This window comes from Ambystoma mexicanum, chromosome 5q (genome assembly GCF_040938575.1).
Source record: "Ambystoma mexicanum isolate Mex_15411 chromosome 5q, UKY_AmexF1_1, whole genome shotgun sequence".
NCBI lineage: Eukaryota > Metazoa > Chordata > Amphibia > Caudata > Ambystomatidae > Ambystoma > Ambystoma mexicanum.
The window spans coordinates 385749914-385774371 of NC_090933.1; the positions used below are offsets into that span (position 1 = coordinate 385749914).

The 24458-nt window shown below is 49.3% G+C and overlaps 1 protein-coding gene across 5 annotated transcripts in view; it reads left to right on the forward strand.

The window, feature by feature from the left end:
- ENOSF1 (enolase superfamily member 1) overlaps positions 1–17548 on the forward strand; it is an 831595-nt gene extending 814047 nt beyond the window's left edge. For 4 of the 5 annotated variants that reach the window (XM_069620872.1, XM_069620871.1, XM_069620870.1 and 1 more), the window contains one exon: positions 16778–17027. In XM_069620872.1, the coding sequence (XP_069476973.1) occupies positions 16778–16888 (111 nt within the window). In that variant the 3' untranslated portion in view covers positions 16889–17027. Of the gene's footprint in view, positions 1–16777 lie in introns of all 5 variants that reach the window. The other variant, XM_069620869.1, reaches the window with a different exon arrangement.
- The last annotated feature ends 6910 nt before the right edge of the window (positions 17549–24458 follow it).

The following is a 24458-nucleotide window of genomic DNA, read 5'->3' on the forward strand; positions in this document are numbered from 1 at the left end:
ATTTGATTACATTCTTTACACCTTTTTTGTCTTAATATTGATCACAATTTATATATGTAAATTTTCGGAGGCTATATAAGATGAAAACTCATGCATTATCTTGTGCGATTAATGCAGCATTACTTATTAAATCACAGTACAAAATAAATGTGTTTACAGTTGTGCAAAATTAGTTTGTGTTTGTCAATTTAACTTTGGAACTTTCAAGTTGCAAGACTAGACATTCTCTGTCAACGCATGTCTCACGCTGTAATGCACTTTTTCTGGAATTAGTTTTACACATTTAATTCATTAACTGTAATTTGGTCTAAGAATAGTTCAACGTATTGGTTTTATAGACACAGTGAACAGGTGTAAGCTGGGTAATGTGCCCTCTGGTTGGAGGGAGTATGTGCTTCTAGTGGTTTGCGACAAGTACTGCTACATTAATCCCACAAGATGGTGTACATCAATCAGTTGCAAATAGACATAGAACCAACAACACTATATGAATTTCAGATGAAAATAGTCTTAGAACAATCTAAAGTAGCCCCCTTAACTGTGATCATGATTAGCAAAAACAGACTTATCCACCGCTGTGTGTACAGCTGATATTGCAGCTCTATATTCCCCTACCGTCCTGAAGGCTTTGCCGTCTTCCAGGAGAGAGGCTAGGAAGTTAAGGATGGATACTACAGGGGCAGAAATGGGTGGAATACTTCTCCTGTTGCACCAGAGTTCCCACTTGCTCCATGCCACATTATAGCTCCTACATGTGGAGGGGACCCAGGAGTCCGAGATGAGCTGGGCAGCATGGCTCAAAATGTCTGACTTTGCCCATATTCTCCCACCACTCTGCAAACCATCAACGGGAGCACGTCCCTCCCTCTCGGAGGATGAAACGATCCAGCTGGGTCCTTGAGCAGGTGTGCCTCTGGTGGAAGCATCTGCATGAAATCCGAGGAAAGTTCCATCAGAGCTGGAAACCATACTTGCGATTTTCACATGGGCGCTATGATCACTATCGTCGTCCTCTCCCTGCAAACTTTTGCCAGTACCCTGCTCAGCATCATCAACCGTGGGAACGCATAGGTCACTCCTCCTCCCCATTCATAGAGGAACGTGTCCATCCCTAGTGTGCACGGCACGGGTCTAAACTCCACCTGAAGAAGCTGGTTGTCTGTGCGTTCAGGCTGGACGCAAAAAAGTCTGTGTGAATTGGTCCCCAAAACTAATCCAGCCGGCGGAATACACCTCTGTCACTTCCATCGGTAAAATAACGAGAGTTCAAGTCCGCAATGATGTTGAGCGACCCAGGTAGGTACTCCGCTGTCACCAAGATTCCAAACTATAGGAAGTAGTGCCAACATTCCTTCGCTAGCTCTGCCAGGAGTCTGGACTTTGTCCCTCCCAGGAGATTTATGTACCTGGCCACCAATATGTTGTCAATTGTTAGGAGAATGCAGCAGTTTGCTCTGTCTTTTGTAAACACCTTGATTGCAAATGACCCATCTAACAGCTCTAGACAGTTTATATGCAGATATAGTTCTTCAGGAGCCCATTTGCCCCCTGTCTCTAGGTCACCGCACCTGGCACCCCAGCCTGCTACGCTGGCATCCAACTCTGACTAAGTCCAGACTGTCTCCAAATATGGCCTGTCCATTCCATGCTTCCATGTTCTGAAGCCACCATAGTAATTCTGTGTTTGATTCCTGATCCAAGGAAATCTGGTGATATCTCAGACCCTGCTGCAGATGCCTGATCTTCAGTCTCTGAAGGGCTATGTAGTGTAGCCGGAACCGGTAATATGGGTTGCATGGAAGACGCTAAAAGTCCTACTGCTCTCTCTAGTGATCGGAGTGAGATAATCTCCTTGTCGAGGCACGACTATCCCCTTCTTGATATCTCGTATCTTTCTCACTGGTAGTTCTAGGGTTGCTTTCCTCGTGTCTACCACGAAGCTTAGGAAGTCCAGCCTCCTGGTTGGAGACATGTCCGGCTTCTCATGATTGATCAAGAATCCCAGTGACGACAGGAGATACCTCACCAATCCTGTCTGATACATCAAGGTCTCTGTGTTGTCAGCCAGGAGCAGAATTTCATCGAGACATATTATGATACGTTTGCCCTTTTCTTTGATGGACGCTGCCACCAGTCTCATTAGCTTGGTAAAAGCCCATGGGGCTGAAGCGAGACCGAACGGCAGTGTTTTCAACTGCCAGAATTGACCTTGCCATCTACACGCTAGGAAAGGACTATACATTTCCACCAACAGGGTAGTCGGATATGCGTCTTTTAGATCTATTCTGGCCAGCCACTCCTCTTTTCTGAGAATGTCCCTTAGCTGGTGAATACCCTCCATTTTGAAGAGCCTGTATGCTTAGCTCACTCACCTGAGATTGCTCCTTGTGCTCTGCCTGCTCCCCATGCGTCTGCAGCCCCTGAGGTTCCTTCCTTTGGGTGGAAAGAAGGAATCTTATTGCCTCAATTCCCAGTAGTGGGCCGTATTCGGGAAGATCTTTTAGATAGAAGATTGCGCCTTCTCCAGGGAGGTATACGTGCCAGTGAACCTCCCCATCTCCTTGCCAAATGCCTCACCAAAAAAAAGGAGCCCTTGCAGTACCTCTCCTGCTTCGTAGGTGACGTGATCGCTCAACTTGGGATCTATCTTGAAGAGACGTCCGTGTCTGAAGAGATGGTGCAGTTGGCATTCCCTAAGAAGCATACTGCTTACGGAGCCCAGCTTGCTAGACTGTTGGCATCCACTTCTTCCACCTTATCCCTGGCACGCTCGGCCAGGTCCATAATCTTAGCTATATGACCGTAGCGGTCCCGCAGCTTCTCCTGGCAACTCCTCCAGGATCTATCCATACTTTATTTATTTATTGGGTATTTATAATGCACCTATGCAGCAAATGGTGTTTCAAGGTGCCACAAGACAAAAGAGGGGAGAGGGGAGAGGGGAGAGGGATGAAGAATAACAAAAAATGGTCCTACTACGCCTTGTGTCGGATTGTGCAAGTGCAGTAACAAGAAGTGCAGGGGAGTGGGTAGGTGCTGGCCACAGCTGAATGCGTTAGTGCCAAGGTGGGAGGGAAGAGTGGAGAGCATGCAAGTGGTCGGGGGGGGGTGTCCCTGGGGTAGGCGAGTGCTACAGGGGGCCAGGTAGGCATGTGCCGGGGGAAAGCAGGGAGTGCAGGGAATGAAGGTCAACATGCTAAGTGCGAAGACGGGGCTGCAATGGGCTCAGAGGGGGTGTAGGTGTCATGATGCCTGCCTCCAAGGAGCCAAACCAGGCCCGGCACCCTCAGAGACAGACACCATGCATTCAAGGGAAGTCCCAGCAGCCCCAGATGGGGGCCCTTTGGACTCAGTCCTGGCGCCGTTGGCGTCAGGCTCATAGGGGACATCAGTCCTGGCGCCATTGGCGCCAGGCTCATACAGAAGTAGGTTGGGAGTAGTGCTTGGTGTAAACTTACCTGTGCAGACCATGCTGCAACTTCCAAGACTGGAAGGAACTATTTTTCTAGGGACTACTTGATCTCTAGGGTGTGACCGGTGGAGGAATACATATTTCTGAGGGAAGAATACATACCTGGAACTACTTGAAAGGCTATTTAAGCCACACCCAAGCAGCAGACCACGCTTCGCGTTGTTCTGCACTTAGCAGCTGGACGTTCACCGTGCCTGCTCCTGCCTTGGTCCTCCATCACGCCTGCCAGCATCCTGGAAACACCTAAAGAAGAAAAGGGAAGAGAACAGGTGAAAACAAGAACCTTACCTGATACATCTGCACTCCGGATTCTGCACGCCGACGATCCTGCAAAGAAGGCAAACATTTTAAACGCGCATCGCGTCGCGCGCAGCACGCTGCATTTCACTCACCTGCACATGGCGTTTTCGAGTCCTGCGACGTCCATCCGGAGCTTCCACCGCCATCCAGCACCTATTGGAAGGAAGGAGAAAGAGAGGTGAGAAGGGAAACACGAATCTAAGTAGAACTTACCTGTGGTTCAATTCCCTCTCCGCCTTTGGGTTTGTGCCATACCTTCGGCATCTCAGCACCCCGGCCCCTAAGGGGAAAAGAAACAGACATTGTATTAGTGAGAGCATGTGAGAACATTAGCAATACGCTCACTCAAGACTTACCCATTTGCAAGAGAGACACAGCAGCTCTTTTCGGGTCGGCGCCTTACCTCCGGCATTGCCGTACCCCGGCCCCTATGGGGAAAAAGACATTGGACATTAAAGGAGATACTTAAAACTGCAAAGGAATCTCTCATCGGAATTCTTACCAGAATTTGGCTTCATCCAAATCGCCTGCAGCCCGGAATCTTCTCCAGCACCTGCGAAAGAAAAGGACAGATGAGTGAATATAAACCCAAACTTGCCATAAACATTTGCGGTACGACGGGAATGGACAAACTAGTTTAAACTCATCAATCCAGTGAAGTAACTGTAATCACAACGCGCCCCTGCATCTGAAGCAGGATGGAGAGCTCGTCATTTTGGTCCATAAGGTGAGTCTTCGCAGGGAATCCCAAAAGGGTTTCACGGAGGGATAGAAGGGAAGTGGGAGGTCGGAACATCACCCGCAGACTATTAACCCTTCCTTTTCACACACAGTGGGATATTCCTCCGAGCCAGAAAAGCCAGGTTGGGGAATCCAGTCCAGTCCAGCTTCCGGGTCTTACGCATCTCTGCAGAAGAGGTCACAGCAGTCCCAGCCACGCTCGCGCCTCCGTGGGAGCCAGCTGAGCGTTACAGACCGCGAAGCCTACCCATAATTTCCCACCCTGGCGCCATGGAGACTTCCGAGACAGACCAACTGGCCCAATTGTTGGGGGAATTACGGGCAGAAGTGCATGCTGCCCGCCAGGAAACTAACGCCCTTGGAAGGGAACTAATCTTATCCAAAGAACGAACTGATGATTTGGCTAAACAGCTTTTGCAGAGTCAGGCAGGACAAACGCCTTTACCCGGCTCCGGGATGAATTCCACTCCGATGGTTTCAACCAACCCGGTGCAAATTAACCTGCCAGGAAATATGCCTCTGGCCCCCCCTGAGCGTTTTACTGGGGATCCCAAGAAATACGCCGTTTTCATGAGTCAATGTCGTTTACATTTCATATGCAGACCTGGGGCCTTCTCTAATGACCAAACCAAGGTGGCTTTTGTGCTATCTTATCTCAGCGGCAGTGCTGCCGATTGGTCGATTCCGTTGGTAAATCAAGACGACCCAATCCTTCAGGACTTTCAAGGCTTCCAGGCAAGCATGGAAAGATTATTCGCTCGACACGCTCAGGGTGAGGCCTTGGATAACGAACTTCTGTCCTTGCGGCAAGGAAACCAAGATCTCCTATCTTATATAGCCACATTTAACAGATTGGTCGTAGAGACTGGGTGGCCTGAGAATAAAAGAATTACATTATTCCACCGAGGTCTGCGTGGAGAACTAAAAGACGTTCTTGTTCAAATAGTGAACCCGCCTCAACTCTGCGCAGAATACATTGACTTAGTGGTCCAACTTGATCATAGACTCCAGAATAGAAAAGCGGATCGGTCCAGATTTGAAACCCGAGTTCTGATCAAAACCCACACAAGCCCCAAGGGTACCGACGCTTCAGAGCCAATGCAAATTGGGGGAGTTAAAGGACCACTAACTCAGAAAGAACGAGAAAGAAGAAGACAAAAACAATTATGTCTTTACTGTGGAGCTTCTGGACACTTCTTGCGGGATTGCCCAGTAAAACCACCTAAGAAGGTGGTTGGAGCCACAGACAGTAATCTTCCAGAACCTGATTCGGGAAACGACCAAGCCCGACAAGCGTAGAGGTCCGCTTGCCGAGCCTGAAGACAGACTCTTTGACCTCGCATTTCATCATGCCTATGGTCCTCATAGATCCAAAACAGCCTCAACGATTGCACGGAATAAAAGCCTACCTCGACAGTGGGGCTATTGGAAATTATGTTGACCTTGAATTGGCTTCCAGGATTGGTCTCCCTCTCCGTCCAAAAACCACCAAGGATGTCATTACCACAGTTGATGGAACCGAAATTGCCTCCGGGCTGGTGACACACTCTACCACGGAAATGACACTGGTTGGCCAAGATGACCATCGGGAAACCATAGTGTTTGACGTAATCAAGGCTCCACAATTTCAGGTAATCTTAGGGATCCCTTAGTTAGAAACACATAATCCTCGAATTGACTGGTGAGCAAAGAGCATAACCTTCCCTGATTGTGCACAAAAGTGTTATCCAGGAAATCCACAGATGGGTCTAGCTTCAGTAACCTCCACAACAGTACCATTACCTTTTGAGTATCAAGACTTTCAAGACGTCTTCCAAAAGGAACAGGCCAACACCTTACCTCCTCACTGGCCATATGATTGTCAGATCGACCTGGTACCCAATGCTCAACCGCCTTGTAGTAGGATCTATGCCCTTACTGAACCGGAGAACCTTCATTTGCGACAGCATTTGGATCAGTATCTTGCCAATGGTTTTATTCGCCCGTCAAAGTCACCTGCTTCCTCAGCTCTATTCTTCGTACCGAAAAAAGAAGGGGACCTTAGAACTTGCATTGACTACCGCGCCTTAAATCAGATAACGGTCAAGAATCGTTATCCTCTGCCCTTGATCCCTGAGCTCCTTGACCAGGTAAAAGATGCTTGTATCTATACTAAGTTAGATTTAAGGGGAGCTTACCACCTGGTGCGCGTCAGAGAAGGCGACGAATGGAAAACTGCCTTCCGCACCAAATATGGACTCTTTGAGTACCAGGTAATGCCTTTCAGGTTGTGCAACGCACCTGCTGCCTTTCAATATTTTATGAATGATGTTTTTCGAGAACTCATCGATGTTTGTGTCATTGTATATATTGACGACATCCTGGTGTACTCCTCCTCGGAATCCGATCACCGAAAACATGTTAGAACTGTCTTGGAGAAACTGCGCCAGCACAAACTGTTTGCAAAACTTGAAAAATGCCTTTTTCGTGTTACGGAAGTTGAGTTTCTCGGATTCGTCCTAACACCTAAGGGAGTCCGAATGGACTCACGGAAAGTGGATGCGATCCTCAAATGGCCGTCTCCTAGTTCTGTGAAAGGAGTTCAAAGTATGGTAGGTTTTGCCAATTTTTACAGAAGGTTTATCCCGGAATTTTCTCGAGTGGTTCAACCCATCACGGCGCTCCTACGAAAAAACAGACGCTTCGAGTGGTCTAAGGAGGCAGAACAAGCCTTTCAGGAATTAAAAACCAAATTCACCTCTGCACCTGTGTTAAAACATCCTCGTCCGGACCTCCCTTACGTTGTGGAAACCGACGCTTCTAGTTTAGCCATGGGGGCTGTCCTTTCTCAAAGGGATCTAGTTTCAAATCAACTACATCCCGTAGCCTTTTGGTCCAGGAAATTCTCGGCTCCTGAAGTGAACTACGGAATCACAGACAAGGAACTGTTGGCTATTAAGTCAGCTTTCAAAGCTTGGCGTCACTACCTGCTCAGCGCAAGACACACCGTTACAGTGATTACAGATCACAGGAACTTGCAATACTTGAAAACGGCCAAAGCTCAATCTTCTCCTCAACTCCGTTGGGCTCTGTTCTTTGCAGAATTTGACTTTATAATCACATATCGCCTGGTTTGCAAGAATGGCAAGGCAGACGCTCTATCTCGAATTGGAATGGGTGACATTGCCTCAAGTCTAGAGCCAGTTCCGATCATTCCCGAACAGAGGATTTTGTGTGTAATCTCTTCACAAACTATTGAGGATGTTCAAGGTAGAGTTAAATTGCTTTTCGACGCTACAGCTTTACAAGAATGGAGCCAGAAAGACTCAAACTATTCCATTAATAATGATTTACCCTATTTCCAAGGGCGGTTATTTCTGCCTCACAAGGAATTGCAAGAACTCGTTATAGCACATTATCATGATACACTAATGGAAGGACACCCGGGCATCGCTAAAACGGAGGAAAAGATCAAACTGCATTTCTGGTGGCCATCCTGGCGAAAGGATATTAAATCTTTTGTGATGACCTGCGGAGTGTGCGCCCAAAAGTCAGAAGCAAAAACCAGCCGGTCCTTTACGGCCCCTGGACATCCCTCCGGCACCGTGGCACACCTTATCGATGGACTTTATAACTGACCTGCCTCATAGTCATGGGTATAATACTATCCTGGTGATTGTAGACCTCTTCTCCAAGATGGCTCATTTTATCCCATTGAAGGGGTTGCCTTCAGCCCCCACCTTAGCAAAGGAATGTCTTGAAAATGTTGTTCGTTTACATGGCTTCCCATCCATATTGGTTTCTGATCGGGGAAGTCAATTTATTTCTCATTTCTGGAAAAGGTGTTGCCAAATGGCCCAAGTTGATGTGCGATTATCCACCAGCCACCATCCTCAAACCGATGGTCAAACCGAAAGAACAAACCAGACCCTGGAATAGTATCTGCGGTGTATGTTACCTCAATCTGAGGGTAATTGGAAGGACATTCTATGGATTGCCGAGTACGCGTACAACAATTCTGTGCATTCTGGAACGGGTCAGACTCCTTTCTATACCCTATTCGGCCATCATCCCAGGACTTCGGACCTTGAATCCCCTCAAAGCCTTGAAATGCCCGCCGTGGATCATTTACATGCCACAATAACCCAAGCCTTCAAGGAAGCAAAGACTCATTTACAACAAGCCAAAGAAAGGTACAAGGAAAATGCTGATTTACATCGAAGTAAAGTACTTCCTTACAAAGTAGGATACCAAGTGTGGCTTGCAACTAGACATTTACCGCTTAAAGGTCTACAAACTTTTAACCCAAGATATACAGGGCCTTATCCTATCAAATCTATCATTAACCGGTAGCCTTCAAACTCGATCTGCCACCTAATATGCGAATCCATCCCGTTTTTCACATATCCCTGTTGAAACCAGTACCACCCGTAACCAGGTTATGCAAACCACCAGAACCAATTCCAATAGATGGGGAATTGGAATTCGAAGTTAAGGACATATTGGATTCTAAGATGTCCAAGTCAAAACTCTTTTATCTGATTGATTGGAAAGGATATGGACCTCAGGAAAGATCTTGGGAACCAAGTGAGAATGTTCATGCACCTCGACTAATACGGAATTTTCACCGGAAGTTCCCAAATAAACCGAGGCCTCCAGGTTGGACATCCTTGGGAGGGGCCTTGGGGGGAGGTACTGTCATGATGCCTGCCTCCAAGGAGCCAAACCAGGCCCGGCACCCTCAGAGACAGACACCATGCATTCAAGGGAAGTCCCAGCAGCCCCAGATGGGGGCCCTTTGGACTCAGTCCTGGCGCCGTTGGCGTCAGGCTCATAGGGGACATCAGTCCTTGCGCCATCGGCGCCAGGCTCATACAGAAGTAGGTTGGGAGTAGTGCTTGGTGTAAACTTACCTGTGCAGACCATGCTGCAACTTCCAAGACTGGAAGGAACTATTTTTCTAGGGACTACTTGATCTCTAGGGTGTGACCGGTGGAGGAATACATATTTCTGGGGGAAGAATACATACCTGGAACTACTTGAAAGGCTATTTAAGCCACACCCAAGCAGCAGACCACGCTTCGCGTTGTTCTGCACTTAGCAGCTGGACGCTCACCGTGCCTACTCCTGCCTTGGTCCTCCATCACGCCTGCCAGCATCCTGGAAACACCTAAAGAAGAAAAGGGAAGAGAACAGGTGAAAACAAGAACCTTACCTGATACATCTGCACTCCGGATTCTGCACGCCGACGATCCTGCAAAGAAGGCAAACATTTTAAACGTGCATCGCGTCGCGCGCAGCACGCTGCATTTCCCTCACCTGCACGTGGCGTTTTCGAGTCCTGCGACGTCCATCCGGAGCTTCCACCGCCATCCAGCACCTATTGGAAGGAAGGAGAAAGAGAGGTGAGAAGGGAAACACGAATCTAAGTAGAACTTACCTGTGGTTCAATTCCCTCTCCGCCTTCGGGTTTGTGCCATACCTTCGGCATCTCAGCACCCCGGCCCCTAAGGGGAAAAGAAACAGACATTGTATTAGTGAGAGCATGTGAGAACATTAGCAATACGCTCACTCAAGACTTACCCATTTGCAAGAGAGACACAGCAGCTCTTTTCGGGTCGGCGCCTTACCTGCGGCATTGCCGTACCCCAGCCCCTATGGGGAAAAAGACATTGGACATTAAAGGAGATACTTAAAACTGCAAAGGAATCTCTCATCGGAATTCTTACCAGAATTTGGCTTCATCCAAATCGCCTGCAGCCCGGAATCTTCTCCAGCACCTGCGAAAGAAAAGGACAGATGAGTGAATATAAACCCAAACTTGCCATAAACATTTGCGGTACGACGGGAATGGACAAACTAGTTTAAACTCATCAATCCAGTGAAGTAACTGTAATCACAACGCGCCCCTGCATCTGAAGCAGGATGGAGAGCTCGTCATTTTGGTCCATAAGGTGAGTCTTCGCAGGGAATCCCAAAAGGGTTTCACGGAGGGATAGAAGGGAAGTGGGAGGTCGGAACATCACCCGCAGACTATTAACCCTTCCTTTTCACACACAGTGGGATATTCCTCCGAGCCAGAAAAGCCAGGTTGGGGAATCCAGTCCAGTCCAGCTTCCGGGTCTTACGCATCTCTGCAGAAGAGGTCACAGCAGTCCCAGCCACGCCCGTGCCTCCGTGGGAGCCAGGTGAGCGTTACAGAAGGCCCCACCAGGCTAGTACAGGGGGAGTGAGCCCAGTCTGGCACGTTGCCTTGGCCCAGACCACGGTTGGCAATCATGTTCAGCATGTGACTCGCTGTCCTCGAAGGCGCTGAGGAGCAGACTAGCCAGGTTGAGGGAGCTCTTCCAGAGGTCACCTTCAGAGGATCTCAAGCACTTCGTGTAGCATTGAACCAGGCCAAAGGTAGGGCCGATATTTTCCAGCGCAACCCGTAAGGGAGACTCCTTCCCAGGGATTCTCCCACGCGGCACGTGCACCGAGGCTGCTACAGCTACCAGCCTTCGGGTCGAGGGGTCCTCGGATCCTCCCGGGGGCAGTGTCGAGGGACTGGAAGGTTCTTGTACCGGGTCTACACCAGAGGGGCTACGCCCTTTTACCGGCACAATGGCCGAGGGGCCATGCCCTAACACCGGCAAAACATCAGAGGGATTACGCCCTAATACCGGCAATACGTCTGAAGGGGTGCCTAAACACAGCTCTACCAACCCCCGGGTCCAGGGTGTCACACCTAACGGGTCGAGACCCGAAGAGCATGATAGGCCTCGTGATCCACACGCAAGAGTCTTGGACGAGACTGGGCCCACGTGGCAGGCAGTTCAACAAAATGGCCACCGTGCCAGAAGTGGCACCAGTCCAACGCCATTTCGGCGAAGAACGAGTGTCATGGTGGGACTGGTCTCAACCAGGTACGTGACCTACAGTCTACCTTTCATTTGCACAGGGCAACTTTCCTGTGCGTCCATATGGACAGGGTACGCAGCTGCTCCAGCAGATCCCCGCTACCCTGTCGGTACCCCCTGCCACCTCTTGGGCCAGCGAGGAAGTGCTCTTCGAGAAATTTCTCAGCCTCATGTGGTCTCCTCAGATGGGGGTTATCATCAAGGACACAGTCAGGGATGTCCTCCCCGCCATGCTAGAGGCACAACAGGTGCCTTCATCGGGCCCCCAGGCCTCATTGCAGCCACCTCCTCAGGCTCCACAGCCAAATCCGCCTCCTCCTCAGCTGCTGGCTGCGGTCCCTGTACCCAAGCCTCCGGCGCCATCTACCCCTCCTCCTCCACGAGATCCTCCAGATCCGCAGGATATGGATGAGGAGGACGATCTGGACACGCCATCCTCAGCCATGGCCTTCCATGAACGTCTTGCTGGCCTGGTGGAGTACCTGGGCTTCCCCCAAACTGAGGTCGAACAGCCGGCAGAGGGGCTTCTGGCTCTGCCAACACAGGGATTCCACTGCAAACCGATGTAGTCTCCCTGGCCAAGAAGGGTTGATTTAAGCCCCACTCGGTCCAGCCGGTCAATCGACGCCTGGACACCAAATACAGGCAGATGGAGGGGAATACACTCTTGCGCTCGACCCATCTTCCGCCACACTCCTCGGTAATCGCTGCTGCATCACTGTACTCCAAGCCTCAGTCGTCCTTAGCCTCCTCCTCTGCGGCACTGCTAGGCAAGGAGGAGAAGATCTTGGAGGCATACAGTAAGAAGATCTACTCCAACGCCTCCTTGCACCTGCGTCAGACCAACGCAGATGCCATGCTGGCTGCCGCCAACCAGCGGTTATGGCGGGAAATTGCGGACTTCCTCCCGGAACTCCCCACCCAATGCCAATCACGCTTTAAGGCGGGGCTACCAGAAGCCAAGCTCGTGGCGCATGACCTCATGGAATCCACAATGGCTCATATCGATACCTCAGGCCCTGCTATTTCTATTGCCACAGATATGAGGAGAACTGCCTGGCTCCGGGCAACAAAATTCAACCCGGATGTCCAGGAGCGCATTCTAGATATACCGTTCCAGGGGGGCAGGCTTGCTCTCCATGCACAATCCTGGCACCGGAATTTTGCGGACCCCTGGATCCTCTCCGAAGTATCCACGGTGTACCGCCTTCCCATCCCAGCCTCTCCTCCCTCCTCCCCTCCACTCCCACAGGTTGGGACAGCAACTCTTTTGGCGGAGATCCGGTCACTCGTAGAGATCCAGGCAGTGGAGGAAGTTTCAGCCTCCCAGCAAGGCTTTGGCTTCTACTCCAGGATTTTCACCATTCATAAGAAGAACCATGCGGGCCTGAGATTGTGCTGAACCTTTCCACCCTCAACCTCTCCTTACCCCTGCAAAAATTCAAGATGGTTACGCCAGCTTTTATAGCAGAGACATTGGACGAAGGAGATTGGATGTGCTCCTTGGACCTGAAAGACGCGTACCTACATGACCCGATTTGGCAGCCCCATCGTTCTTTCCTACGGTTCGAGATCATGGGCTACCATTTCCAATACAAAGTACTCCTGTTTGGCCTCAACTTGGCTCTCAGGGTCTTTACCAGACTTATGAACGTTGTGGCGGACCTCCTCAGAGCACAGGGGTTCCACATCTACCCATACCTCGACAACTGGCTTGTCAGGGCTACATCTCCTGAAGCGGTTTACCACTCTTCCCATGCCCTTATGAACACACTGCAAGACCTGGGCTTCTCGCTCAACCTCAAGAATTCACAGCTGCTCCCTATGCACGATCTCTCGGTCCACGGCACCTGGACTCGACAGGAGCAGGAATACCACATCAATTGGTTGGAGCTGAACGCCATCTGGCTAGCGTTCAGAGCATTCCTACCACTTCTCAAGGGCAAGGTTGTCCTCAGCATGTACTACGTCAACCTGCAGGGAGGCACCAGATCCCCTCCTCTGTGCAGACTGGCGATCAGCATGTGGGAATGGGCCTTGGAAAATGAAATTTTCCTCTCGACAGTCCACCTCCTGGGGGAATCCAACCTGGAGGCGGACAGGCTCAGCAGGCTGGGAGCGGACAATTACGAGTGGCAGCTAAACAACCTCATTATTCAGGAGATTTTCAACAAATGGGGTCACCCCCAAGTGGATCTCTTTGCCACCTGGCACAACAAGAAGTGCCCCCAGTTTGCATCCTGGCAGGGTCAGGGCGCCGGCCCTCTGGGTGATGCATTATACCTCCAGTGGACTGACATGAAGGCCTACGCCTTTCCGCCCACTCCCCTGATCCACGGGTCATTTGCAAGATCAAGGAGTCGCACCGACTCCTCATCATTCTGATCGCTCCTTGGTGGCCGGCAAGACCATGGTTTTTGGAGCTCCTGAGCCTGTCGGAGGTGCCCCTGATACACCTCCCGACAGGCCCAGCACATCTTCTGGCACAGCAAAGGGGCAGGATCATCCACCCTGCGCCAGGGAAACTAGCCCTCACAGCGTGGTACCTCAGCAGGTAACACTTCAGCACCTTAGCCTCTCACAGGCCAATCTGGAGATCATACAGGGTGCCAGGAGCAAAGCCACCAGGGCCCAGTACAAGAGCAAATGCACCAGGTTCTGCCACTGAGCAGACTTCAAGGGAATTGACCCTTTGGCCTGCAATTTGGGCGACGTGCTCTCCTTTTCGGCGCACCTCGCTCATTCGGACGTACAGGTCAACACCTGCCTACATACCTTGCAGCCATTGGGGCCTAAAGGAACTCGGAGGAAGGCATTTTTTCCTCCTTCAACCCTATTGTCAAGAAACACCTGACTGGTCTCGCAAGGCTCTAACCACCCGTGAAGAGACCACACCCTGTGTAGGACCTTAATATAGTCTTTGGCGCTCTAGCGCGCAAACCATTTGAATCAATGGCCTCGGTGGACATTAGGCTGGTCACCATCAAGACAGCCTTACTAGTCGGTCTTACCTCGGCTCGCAGAGTCAGCGGAATTCAGGTGCTGGTCGCTTCGGAACCATATACCACCTTTCACAGGGACAAGGTAGTCATGCGGACGCACCCGGCATTTCTGCCCAAGGTTCCATCTGCATTTCACTTGAAGGAGGAAATAGTACTTCCTACGTTCTTTCTCGATCCCAAGGACGAAGCACAGAGAGTGCTGCACTGCCTGGATGTCAGCATGCCCTAAAATTCTACTTGGATAGGACCAAGGGCTTCCGCATGTCAGACGCCCTGTTCATCACTTTCAGCGGCTCGAGGCAAGGCTTCCATATCCCGCTGGATGGTCTCTGCCATCAATGAGGAGTATCAGGGCCAGCACAAGCCGCTCCCGGCCAACATGCATGCCCACGCAGTCAGGGACAAGGCAATGGCCATCGCATTCCAGCGCCATGTCCCTTGGCAAGTCATAAGCAGGGCGGCCACTTGGGCCTCTCTCTCAGCTTTCTGCAAGCATTACTGTTTGGATGCCGGCTCTAGATCTGATGCGGCCTTCGAACAGGAGGTTCTCAGGAACCTATTTGCTTAAGGAGGGTCTCCTCTCCACCCTTGGGCTCCAATCAGTTGTAATCGCCCATACAGTATGGAGGAAAGGGGATGGGACATAAGAGCAATTATAAGTTACTCACCGTAGTGACTAACGTACTCTTAGTCCATAGTCCCCTTTCCTCCATACGTCCCACCAACCTCCCCCTTAATAATACTGGTGTCATTAGGCATGTTAAATCTATTGTCGATGCGTTAATGGGGACTGAGGTGTGGCGCCAGAGGGTGGAGTCAGGGCAGCGCATGCTCTCTGAGCCGTGCCTCTAAATTTAAAAGGGAAGAAGGTTTTTTTCTGGTGAAAAAGGTTCCGTCTCCCGTCCCTTGGAAGGAACACCCATACTGTATGGAGGAAAGGGGACTATGTACTAAAAGTACGTTAGTCACTACGGTGAGTAACTTATAATTTATATCATAAAAATCAAGTTATTACAGGCCTTTGTTTTAAAAATAATTTGTTTACAAAATGTTGTCAGTGTAAATATATGCAAAATTAGTCTTCCCTCTAAAAGTCAAATCCAAAATTCGTCTGTTTTTAAAGTAGACTGCCGATATACCTGGCTTTGCCCGGAATTTTATTTTCTTATAGGTACTATTTTTTAGAAATAACTTAAGGTAGCTTTACGCTTTTCGAACAGGCTACAGAAGAAAGGTGAAAAGAAAAATTCACTACATTTTTTTGATTATTTCTCATTTAAAAACAAATTCTCATAAAGAGTACATCATGACACAATGTATTGTTCTTCTTAAAAAGGCATTCTGAAATGTATAACTGTACGTGAGGACAACATGAAGGTTTCTGAGCAGCATGATGGGTGACAGGATGCAGACGGTGCCAACAACTATGGACCTAAAGTTCAATATTACTAAAGTATATGTTTATTGTAAGGATTGTTTATAAACAAAGAATTGTGTTTCTCTTCCCAGTGAACACTGTGGCCTCAATCACATTTGGCAGCAATTTTTAATGCTTAACATTGTGCCATTACACTGCCCTTTGGGTCGAGATTTCCAAGCAGCATGATGGGTGACCCAACTTTCAATCGGAGGTGATGTGGTGGCAGTCCCGCGGGGGTCGAGTGAGTTGAGGAATTCTGTTGGACAGTTTATGGCTTCATAGGCATATACCACCATATCGATTGATTTGTACTCAGTAACTGTGCCCAGAAGCATATTCTGAATTTGATCCGAGGGCCTGGACTTCGAGTTGTGTTCCTCGTGTCGGGACTGGTCCTTCTGCGACCACATTGATGTTTCGCTGATTTCAGGCAACGGTCTCATGTGTGAAGTTGCTCAAATCCGGGAAAGGAATGTGGTGTCCAAATAGCATGTCGCTAGTAATGTCAGGATGGTCCCAGCAGGTAAGTATGCAAAATGTGGTGCAGATTGGTGAAATGGTGTGACATTGTATTAGGAACAATGCTTCATCAAGCCACAAACACACAAACAAATGTTGACTTGGGCTGAAATCCAGGGAACGGGCTGGGGTGTCCAAATGTCATGCAACCAGTAATGTTCCGAGGGTCCTAACAGGTAACTATGCAAAATGTGGCACAGATTGGTGAAACGGTGTGGAATTGTATAAGGAACAACGCTTTGCCACAAATCCCGCCACAAAGGTATTATCACTTTTATAGATATAGATATCACAGCTGCAAACTTAAAATCCCACTCCTCATCAGCAGTGAACGGTTCTTAAGGGCTGACGCACGTACAACTGTTTTCAAAAGAGAGGTGAAAGTGCCAATGAATACCAACATTTCTATCTTTTTACATTATTTCTTTATTTTTCTCTCTAGGAGTCTGGCTACTCTTCGGAAATGAAGGAAGATTCTATTCGGCAGTACCAATTTCCTAATGGCCATATTTGGCAGGAGCTTATTTCAGAAGACCAAACCATGTTGGAATAGACGCCACCCACATTTCCATTTTGTCGCTGGGCTGTGACATTAGGACAGTGATTACAAGTAGATTTCATCTGTACACAAAATGAGAATAGGCACCAAAAAACAGCTGACCAACAAGCCATCCTTGGCATTGAGATCATAGAATATCTTTAATATCTTTAATGGCTTTCCATTGGAAAACACAGAACGGGCACACTAACTCTAAGATTATGTCAAAGTTAATTTGTATGATTATTCTTACCATTTAGCTTGGGTTGGGATGAGCTCTTCAAGGATATATTTGAGCGGGATAAAAGCACTTCACATCACTTACTGCTAGATTAAAGAAGAGAGAACACGTGGCTGGTATATGATGAATGCAATAGTAAAGAGAATGATCATTAAGATTGCACAGTATGTAATACACCAGCCTACCCAGAGCAACGTGAAAAGGGCTTGAGTAGACCTTGATTTCACCACTGGCTGGTCTCCTCCGCCCTGCTCCTTTGCTCCCACAGGACTTCCATTGTCCTCATGTTGGCAGATCCGTCCACCCCTTAAGAGTCTCTTGGTGCTACGGGAAAGCAAAGCCCTGCACCTTTGCCATTTTAAATATTTAATGATATCACAGTGATTATACATTGATAATAAAAGAGAAGTATCTTTTCCATATATTCTGGTTAATGTAGCTCTGTCGTGTGTTCATTTCTGTTCACAAGTTCATGCGTACAATGCTTTCTTTATATAACGCCCCTCTATTTCAGACCATACGTCGATGTGTAATTTGCCTTCTCTTCTGTTTTCTGCATAACTCTGAGCATAAGATAGGCTCTCAATGCATGAATAATGAATCAATTTAAAGTGACTATTTAAAGAGGTCTTCTAGTGTGCAAACAGGCAGCCCTCCATTCAGAGTCCAGCAGCGGGGCTCTCCAGCCCCTTACCACACCCAGCCTTTAAGAACCCTAAGCACTGGCTTCAACTATTTGGCCAGTTATTTTTTATATACCTCCACCACCCAGTTCTTTATTGTGTTCTGGCAGCTTTCGGGGGGATCCACACTGATTATTTCGGTACAACGTCCTTTCATTGCGGGATGTTTCTTTGGCGTTTTTTTTACCACTGACTTTTTGACGAAAAAAAACTCATCAACATTTTTAGGGGGGTTAGAAAAATATATATTTGCGGTGTGGGTGTTCGGGAATATATGAAAAATTAAATGGGATTCGGGATTTGGGTGGGGGACCCGCCGCCCCCCAAAATAAAAAATGTGATTTTTCGTTAAAAAGTGATTTTCTTACCTCAGCGTGCATTACAGCATAGTCCAGAAAGCGCACTTTACAATATGCATTTGCTAATTGATGCTGCTGCAACACACCATGATTACACAACTGGACAATAATACCCAGTCTTGGTTGCCTTCATACCCTTTGCCGCTGATGACTCGTGGCTAATCCTAACCCCTTTTCTAATTAAAATCAGGCCTTCCTGTTGACATGTCCTTCAGTGCCTTTCTGTTGTTACCACCCTGATCCACACTGCCCGAGTATTTGCCACAGCCAATGGGAACCCCAAAAGCTATGGCTTCACAGATTGTGTTGTAGCCAGCAGTGTATCCTAAGTCTGGAACTCCGATGTCACGGATCATTTTCCTTCATTCGCTATCTCCGGGGTGCCACAGTCGTATAATAACTGCAAAAATAGTCCATCCAACTTTCAGGTATCAGCATTGCCATTGACACATGTACCACGGTCATCTCTGATATAGCCACTGTCCTCATTAGCAATAATGGCAACTTGCACCAAAATGCCACTAAATTGTCAAAGGCGTGTTGCATTCGGCACACATTGAAGCTTAATTTCTGCTTTCCTGTAAATTATGCGGAGGGTACCTGTTACTATGGCAGTTGGCAGATAGCCGGTCGGGTCCACATCATTTTCATCAGTTGGACTTCGAAGTGCAAAAGGGAGGTGCGAAGTGGAAGCAAAACTGCCTTTATGCCTCCCTTTTGCGCTGCGCAAATTGAGTAAACGCTGCCTGCCATTTACGTATGGCTGTTAGCGCTTACAATCGATGTCTATGGAATATACCTGCTTTTTGCTAGTGTAAAAGGCAGGCGGAATATACAGCATTAACATCTGAATGAAAATGTCATGCTAGTGTAAAAGCTGGATTAGTATTTGGTCGAGAGGAATGGGGAGGTGAAATCGTAAATTACGATCCGTGTCACCTCTACGCCATACATTTTAATGATGGGTAACATAAAATGAATGCATACAATGTTTATGCATTGTTTTTGCACATTACTTTTACATTACTCATTACCGAACCTGTGCCCCATTCCGCTTGTGAACTTTCTCTTGTATGCCAGTCTGTCCAGATGCCTAAATACATACAGCTTTCCTGAATGGCACCTATTTCCAATTCATCCCATTCCGTCCTTTCTAGTCCCCAGCAGTGAGTACAACACTGACTCTCAAAGCGTGAGGTGCATGATCTGATCTCACACACCATATACGAGAACGGTCATTAAAGGTCAAGGCGAGGCATCCAGAACAACTCTGCACATAGCTCAGGGTCCCAGAGTATTCTCCACCCAGGCCCAGCCCTTTTCCCATATCGCAGGCGCCCTCCGGCCCCCACCCCGCTTGCACACTCTCCCCTCAGCCCAGTGGAAAGTTACCTGGAAGTTGCCAGAATGCCCTGCTGCCATTGCCAAAAGTCATGTTCGTGCCCGTGAAGTGGGGGCTCTTGGAAGGGGCGGGGCACTGTTGATCCTGAAGATCAACTATTATCCTAGAGGGGGGATCTCAGTGTTTGGGGCTCAGGTAAATTACCTCTGCACATCCTTCTGCGGGGGTCCGCAGAAATCTCAGGGGGCCATGCAGCCACCCCCTTGAGGGTGGGGCTTAGCGGAGTAGCGGGCACTGCCCAGGCAGAAGAGGCTTGTCGGTTTTGGAGCATATACGACTCTCTAAGTCAACAGGCAAATAGGATTGCACGCTGTCTGCCCTAGAGTCGCCTACTTTATTGTTCCAACATGTTGGCATCAGCGGTGGGCTGGATTCCTCTGTTCTATTGGGTGTGTGGCTTGTGTCACCGTGTTGCAGCCTCATTGGCCCGCCCAGTCCACCCCCAGACCCCAGTGCAGAATGTTAGTGCACGCCTGCCTGGAGGGAAGGAAGAAGCAATTTGCAACTTGGTGCAAATGCGCACGGGCCGGCCCTCGGCCGGCCCAGGACTCATGTCATGTTTTTACTAAGTAGTAACACTGCTGGAACCATGGTGTCGCAGCAGTTGGCTTGCTTTCAGGCTGCAGCAGTCACTCTGAGCACGGTGGAAAAGGAAATCAATGTAATTTACGTTACATAAAGTAACGTAAGTTACATTAAACCCTTTCTTACCAAACCGGCCCAGGTGTGGGCTTTCAATAACCGGCCCCCAGGGCCTCGCCTGCCTCATGATTTCGGCCGACTGCTCAATCCGACCCTGCTGCCATACACCCACTATGGGCACATTTATTTTCACCCTTGCCACCGGGCCTCAGGTATCCAGACCCTAACCCAAATTTTGCAGTGCTAACTATATAGTGCTAGACTACGATGTCAAAAGATTTACAGGAGTCGAAGCGTGCCAACACTACATAGTTTGCTGAGTTCCTGGACATATCATATGATATGATAGTTTATTTATATAGCGCCTATACACAATGTGTTTCAAAGCGCTTCAAGGCAAGGGAGGGATCAAGGGAAAATACAATGACATTCTTACAGGCCATGAACAGTAAGGTTGTGAAATTAATTATCGTACTCGTCCTGACGACATTTCAGATAGTGCTGGAGAGGGGGGGCAGCTAAGGGGAGGTGGGAGGAGACAGACGAGGTTGCTATCATACTAGGTCCAAGGACAATTCTGATAGAAGTGCATAGAAGAAAGTAAGCGGAGGAGGGGAGGAGATAGGAAAAGGGAGAGGAGGATTTAACAGAAAGTAAGCAGTCAAAAGGAGGGGAGAAGCAAGAGGGGGGTGCGAATACAATTGCAGAAGTCGGTAGTAATGCATAATGTTGCAAGCCAGGCTACAAGATGAAGAGGGGAACAGCATGATTCAGGGCCACCATGAGTACAAGATGTAAAGGAAGTCCAGCATCAGAGTTGACAAAGGGAGACGCACCGTGAAACAATGAAGTCCATAAAAGTCAAGTCCAGCATTGGCCACAAGACGGTGATAGACAAACTAGAAAGTATCAGGACAGACTCATGCAGAAGTAGGCTGGAGGGGGAGTGAGGGGGAGCAGGGTAGAAGAATCAAGCAAAACAGGCAACACCTGTGTTCGAGAAGGGTGGGGGGCACAGGGGAACATCACATGGAGACCAGAGGGGGTGGGGATGGCCTGTGAGGACACATGTTTGTTCATGCTTACCTGCTGTCTGAGCAGGGGTTCGGGCCCTGGATCCTCCTGGTCCGAACAGGTCCAAACAGGAATTGCCCTTTTCTTCATATGCCCTTCACTTCGGACGCCCAGGCGAGAGACGCCCTTAGTCAAACAGTTAAGAGCAGGAAGGAAGAGACAGAGCTAAGAAGGTGGGTGGTGCTTGGAGGCTGTGTGCAAAGAGTGCAAGGACAAGATGCTAACTGCCAGTTTGCATGTCATCCTGCAAGTTGGACCCTGTTAGCTGGACTGCAAACAATGAATGAGAACCCACATAATCCCGAAAGCACTTGGAGAGGAATATAGGGCAAGAGTGGGAGCATTAGAGTGGATTGAGAGGTGTGAATGTCACTTGCCAGTGGTGCTTGCAAAATGCAGGGATGGTAGCAGTACCTGGCTGCGCTAGCTAGAGTTGAGGGAGAGGGCTATGTTGGGCATTCCATGCCTCCTTTTACATTATGGGATAGAGAGGCAGATAGTATCAGGCAAGAGAGAAGTTGAGGGCTTTTTGATTTGATGGATACCCAGTGCAAAGGCCCTGTATCTCACAGCATTGCATGCTCTGTGTTTGCTAAAGCATTCAGTCCAGGTGCAATGCACTACTTTGCGTCCTGGAAACACTTGTTTAAAGGTACGTTATAAATGACTTATCATATCATCCACACAGCATGCAATGCTGCAAAGGCAGTACGTAGCCCGTAGTCCAGTCGATCACTGCACACTCTCTAAACATGACTTAAAAATAAAAGTTTCCCGTTATGGGCTGCATTCCACCTGCTCAATACCTCCACAGAGCCCCCCTTTTCACTCCTCGCAGTCCCCTTTCCCTCATCTCCTTTCTGTATCCTACCCTCCACAACCCAAGGCCCTCCACAATTCTAAGGCACCCTCCCTCAGGGGGACCTTTTATCTTGCTCAACCTCACCTCTCTCCCCCTGTTACCTGCACTACCCACTCCCCTTCCCCTACCTACCCATTTATCTTGCCCTACCTCCTCTACCAAGGGGACCCTTTACCACCTTCCCCTCCCTACCCATGCCCCCTTAATCCTGCCCTAATTTACCCCTTCCCCTTTTTCCCTCTACATGGAACTCTTTTCATTACTCATTACCACAGAACCTTTTAGAAGTCCTGGGGGTACTTGTAACAGTACAAGGAATTTAAAAAACGATTCCTTTACAGATATGGGCCCGAAGGCAGGATTTGAACCCAGGTCTTCAAGGCTGCACCGCAAGCACTTAACCACTACGCCACTGCAGTTAGTTGGTATACAGTGGAGCAGGGGGCCAGATGTCATATCTTCGTTGGCTTTATTTTTTTTTTCAACTTCCGTTTTTATTGGCATTTTAAATTTTACAAACAAACAAACCAGGAAAAAGAACAGTGTACCCCCCCACCCTCCCAAATGCCCTCCCGCCCCACCCCTGGATCCCCCCCCCCCTTCCCCGTGTCCAGTTCAGAGTGCTCTTCTTGGGAGACTCACGGAGATGCCTCCGTCTCCCTTGTCCCAGAGTTGTTGCGATGCAAAACCACGACATCAGTTGGCTGGCTTCTGCCATTCCCCGGGTCCTAGGATCCCAAATTTGGCTGACCTGCAAGAAAGAGTCTATCCCGTCCTCTCCAGGATGGGAGGCCTTTCAGTGGTTTCAGTGCACGTCCCATCCCCAGGATTGCTGGACACCCGACCAGTCCGTGAGGAATGAGCTCATATTGTTGTTTACCATGGCTGTCAATTTGTCCATCAAAAACATATTTTTGACCTTTTTCAGCCAGTCCTCCTTCGAGGGGGCCTCCGGACTTTTCCATTTTTGGGCGAAGGCCACCCTTCCAGCCCTTAACATTGTTTCCCACATCCTAGGGTATCGGTGCACCTCTGTGTCCTCTGGGGGAAGGCCCAGCAGCATTGTCAGGGGATTAAGAGGTATACGGACCTCGGTCACTTCCTCCATCCAGTCCCTCACTTGTTCCCAAAATGCTTGAACCTTCGAACAGTGCCACCACATGTGGCTTCTGGTCCCCGTCTCCCCACACCCTCTCGGGCACCTTGACGACACTCCCGGGAACATTTTGGACAATTTTGCGGGGTCTCTGTGCCATCCCTGCAGTATCTTAAAGTTATGCTCCATGTCAGCAGTGAAAAGATTTCCGTGAAATGCAATTTTAAATATCCTGGCCCAATCATCTTCAGAGATTTCGGCCCCTGCCAGGCCTTCCCAGAACAAGCGAAAACTCCTCCTGCCCTGAAGGTTGTACATGTTTAGGACCCTGTACAAACTTGAGACCGCCCCCTTCCTGGAGGCCGCCAAATCGAGGAGCTTCTCAAAGGGGGTCAGCTGTCTTCGGAGATTGGTGCCCCATGATGGGTCGCAGAGGATGCCCTTCAGGCGGAGGTATTCGAAGATAGATATTGAGTCACTACCCAGTGCCTCCCTGAGCTCCTCGTAGGGTAAAAATTCACTGTCCCTGAACATCTGCCCCACCCATTCCATCCCCTTGTCTGACCAGGTCTGGGAGTGCCTGAACCCTCTTCCTCCCAGGTTGATGGGGTGTCCCCAGAGAGATGTCATTGGAGATGGCCATGTGGTGAGGTGAGCAGTCTGAGGGCCTTCCTTCCAGACGTCCCACAGGACTCCCAGGGTCGGGTGAGCCCGTAGGCGCCTCGGGATTTCCCTGCGGGGCGTCCACAGGAGGTCGCGGACTTTGTGGGGATGGGCGTCCATATCCTCTAGGTAGGACCAGTACGTTCTCAGCCCCTCCTTCATGTGTTCCAGAAGGACACGCAACTGGGCAGCGCAGAAGTAGAGATGAAAGTCTGGCAGCCCAAATCCCCCCTCCTCCCTAGGTCGGGTCAGGACGGCCCTTCCAGTTCTCTGGGTCTTGCCTTGCCACACAAAGTCACGGACCCCCGATTGTAGGTCTTTGAAGTTCTGTGCCGGGACCCTGGTCGGGAGTGCTGTGAATAGGTACAGGAGTCGTGGCAGGACGTTCATTTTGATGGCCGTCATTCGGCCATACCACGAGAGGATCATTTTACCCCATCTCCTCAGGTCTGCAGTGATCTCCTTCATCATGGGACCATAGTTGGCGGGGCCCAGATTCGACATGTCTCTGGTGAGGAGAACCCCCAAGTACCGTATGGCGACCTTCTCCACCTTGATCCCGT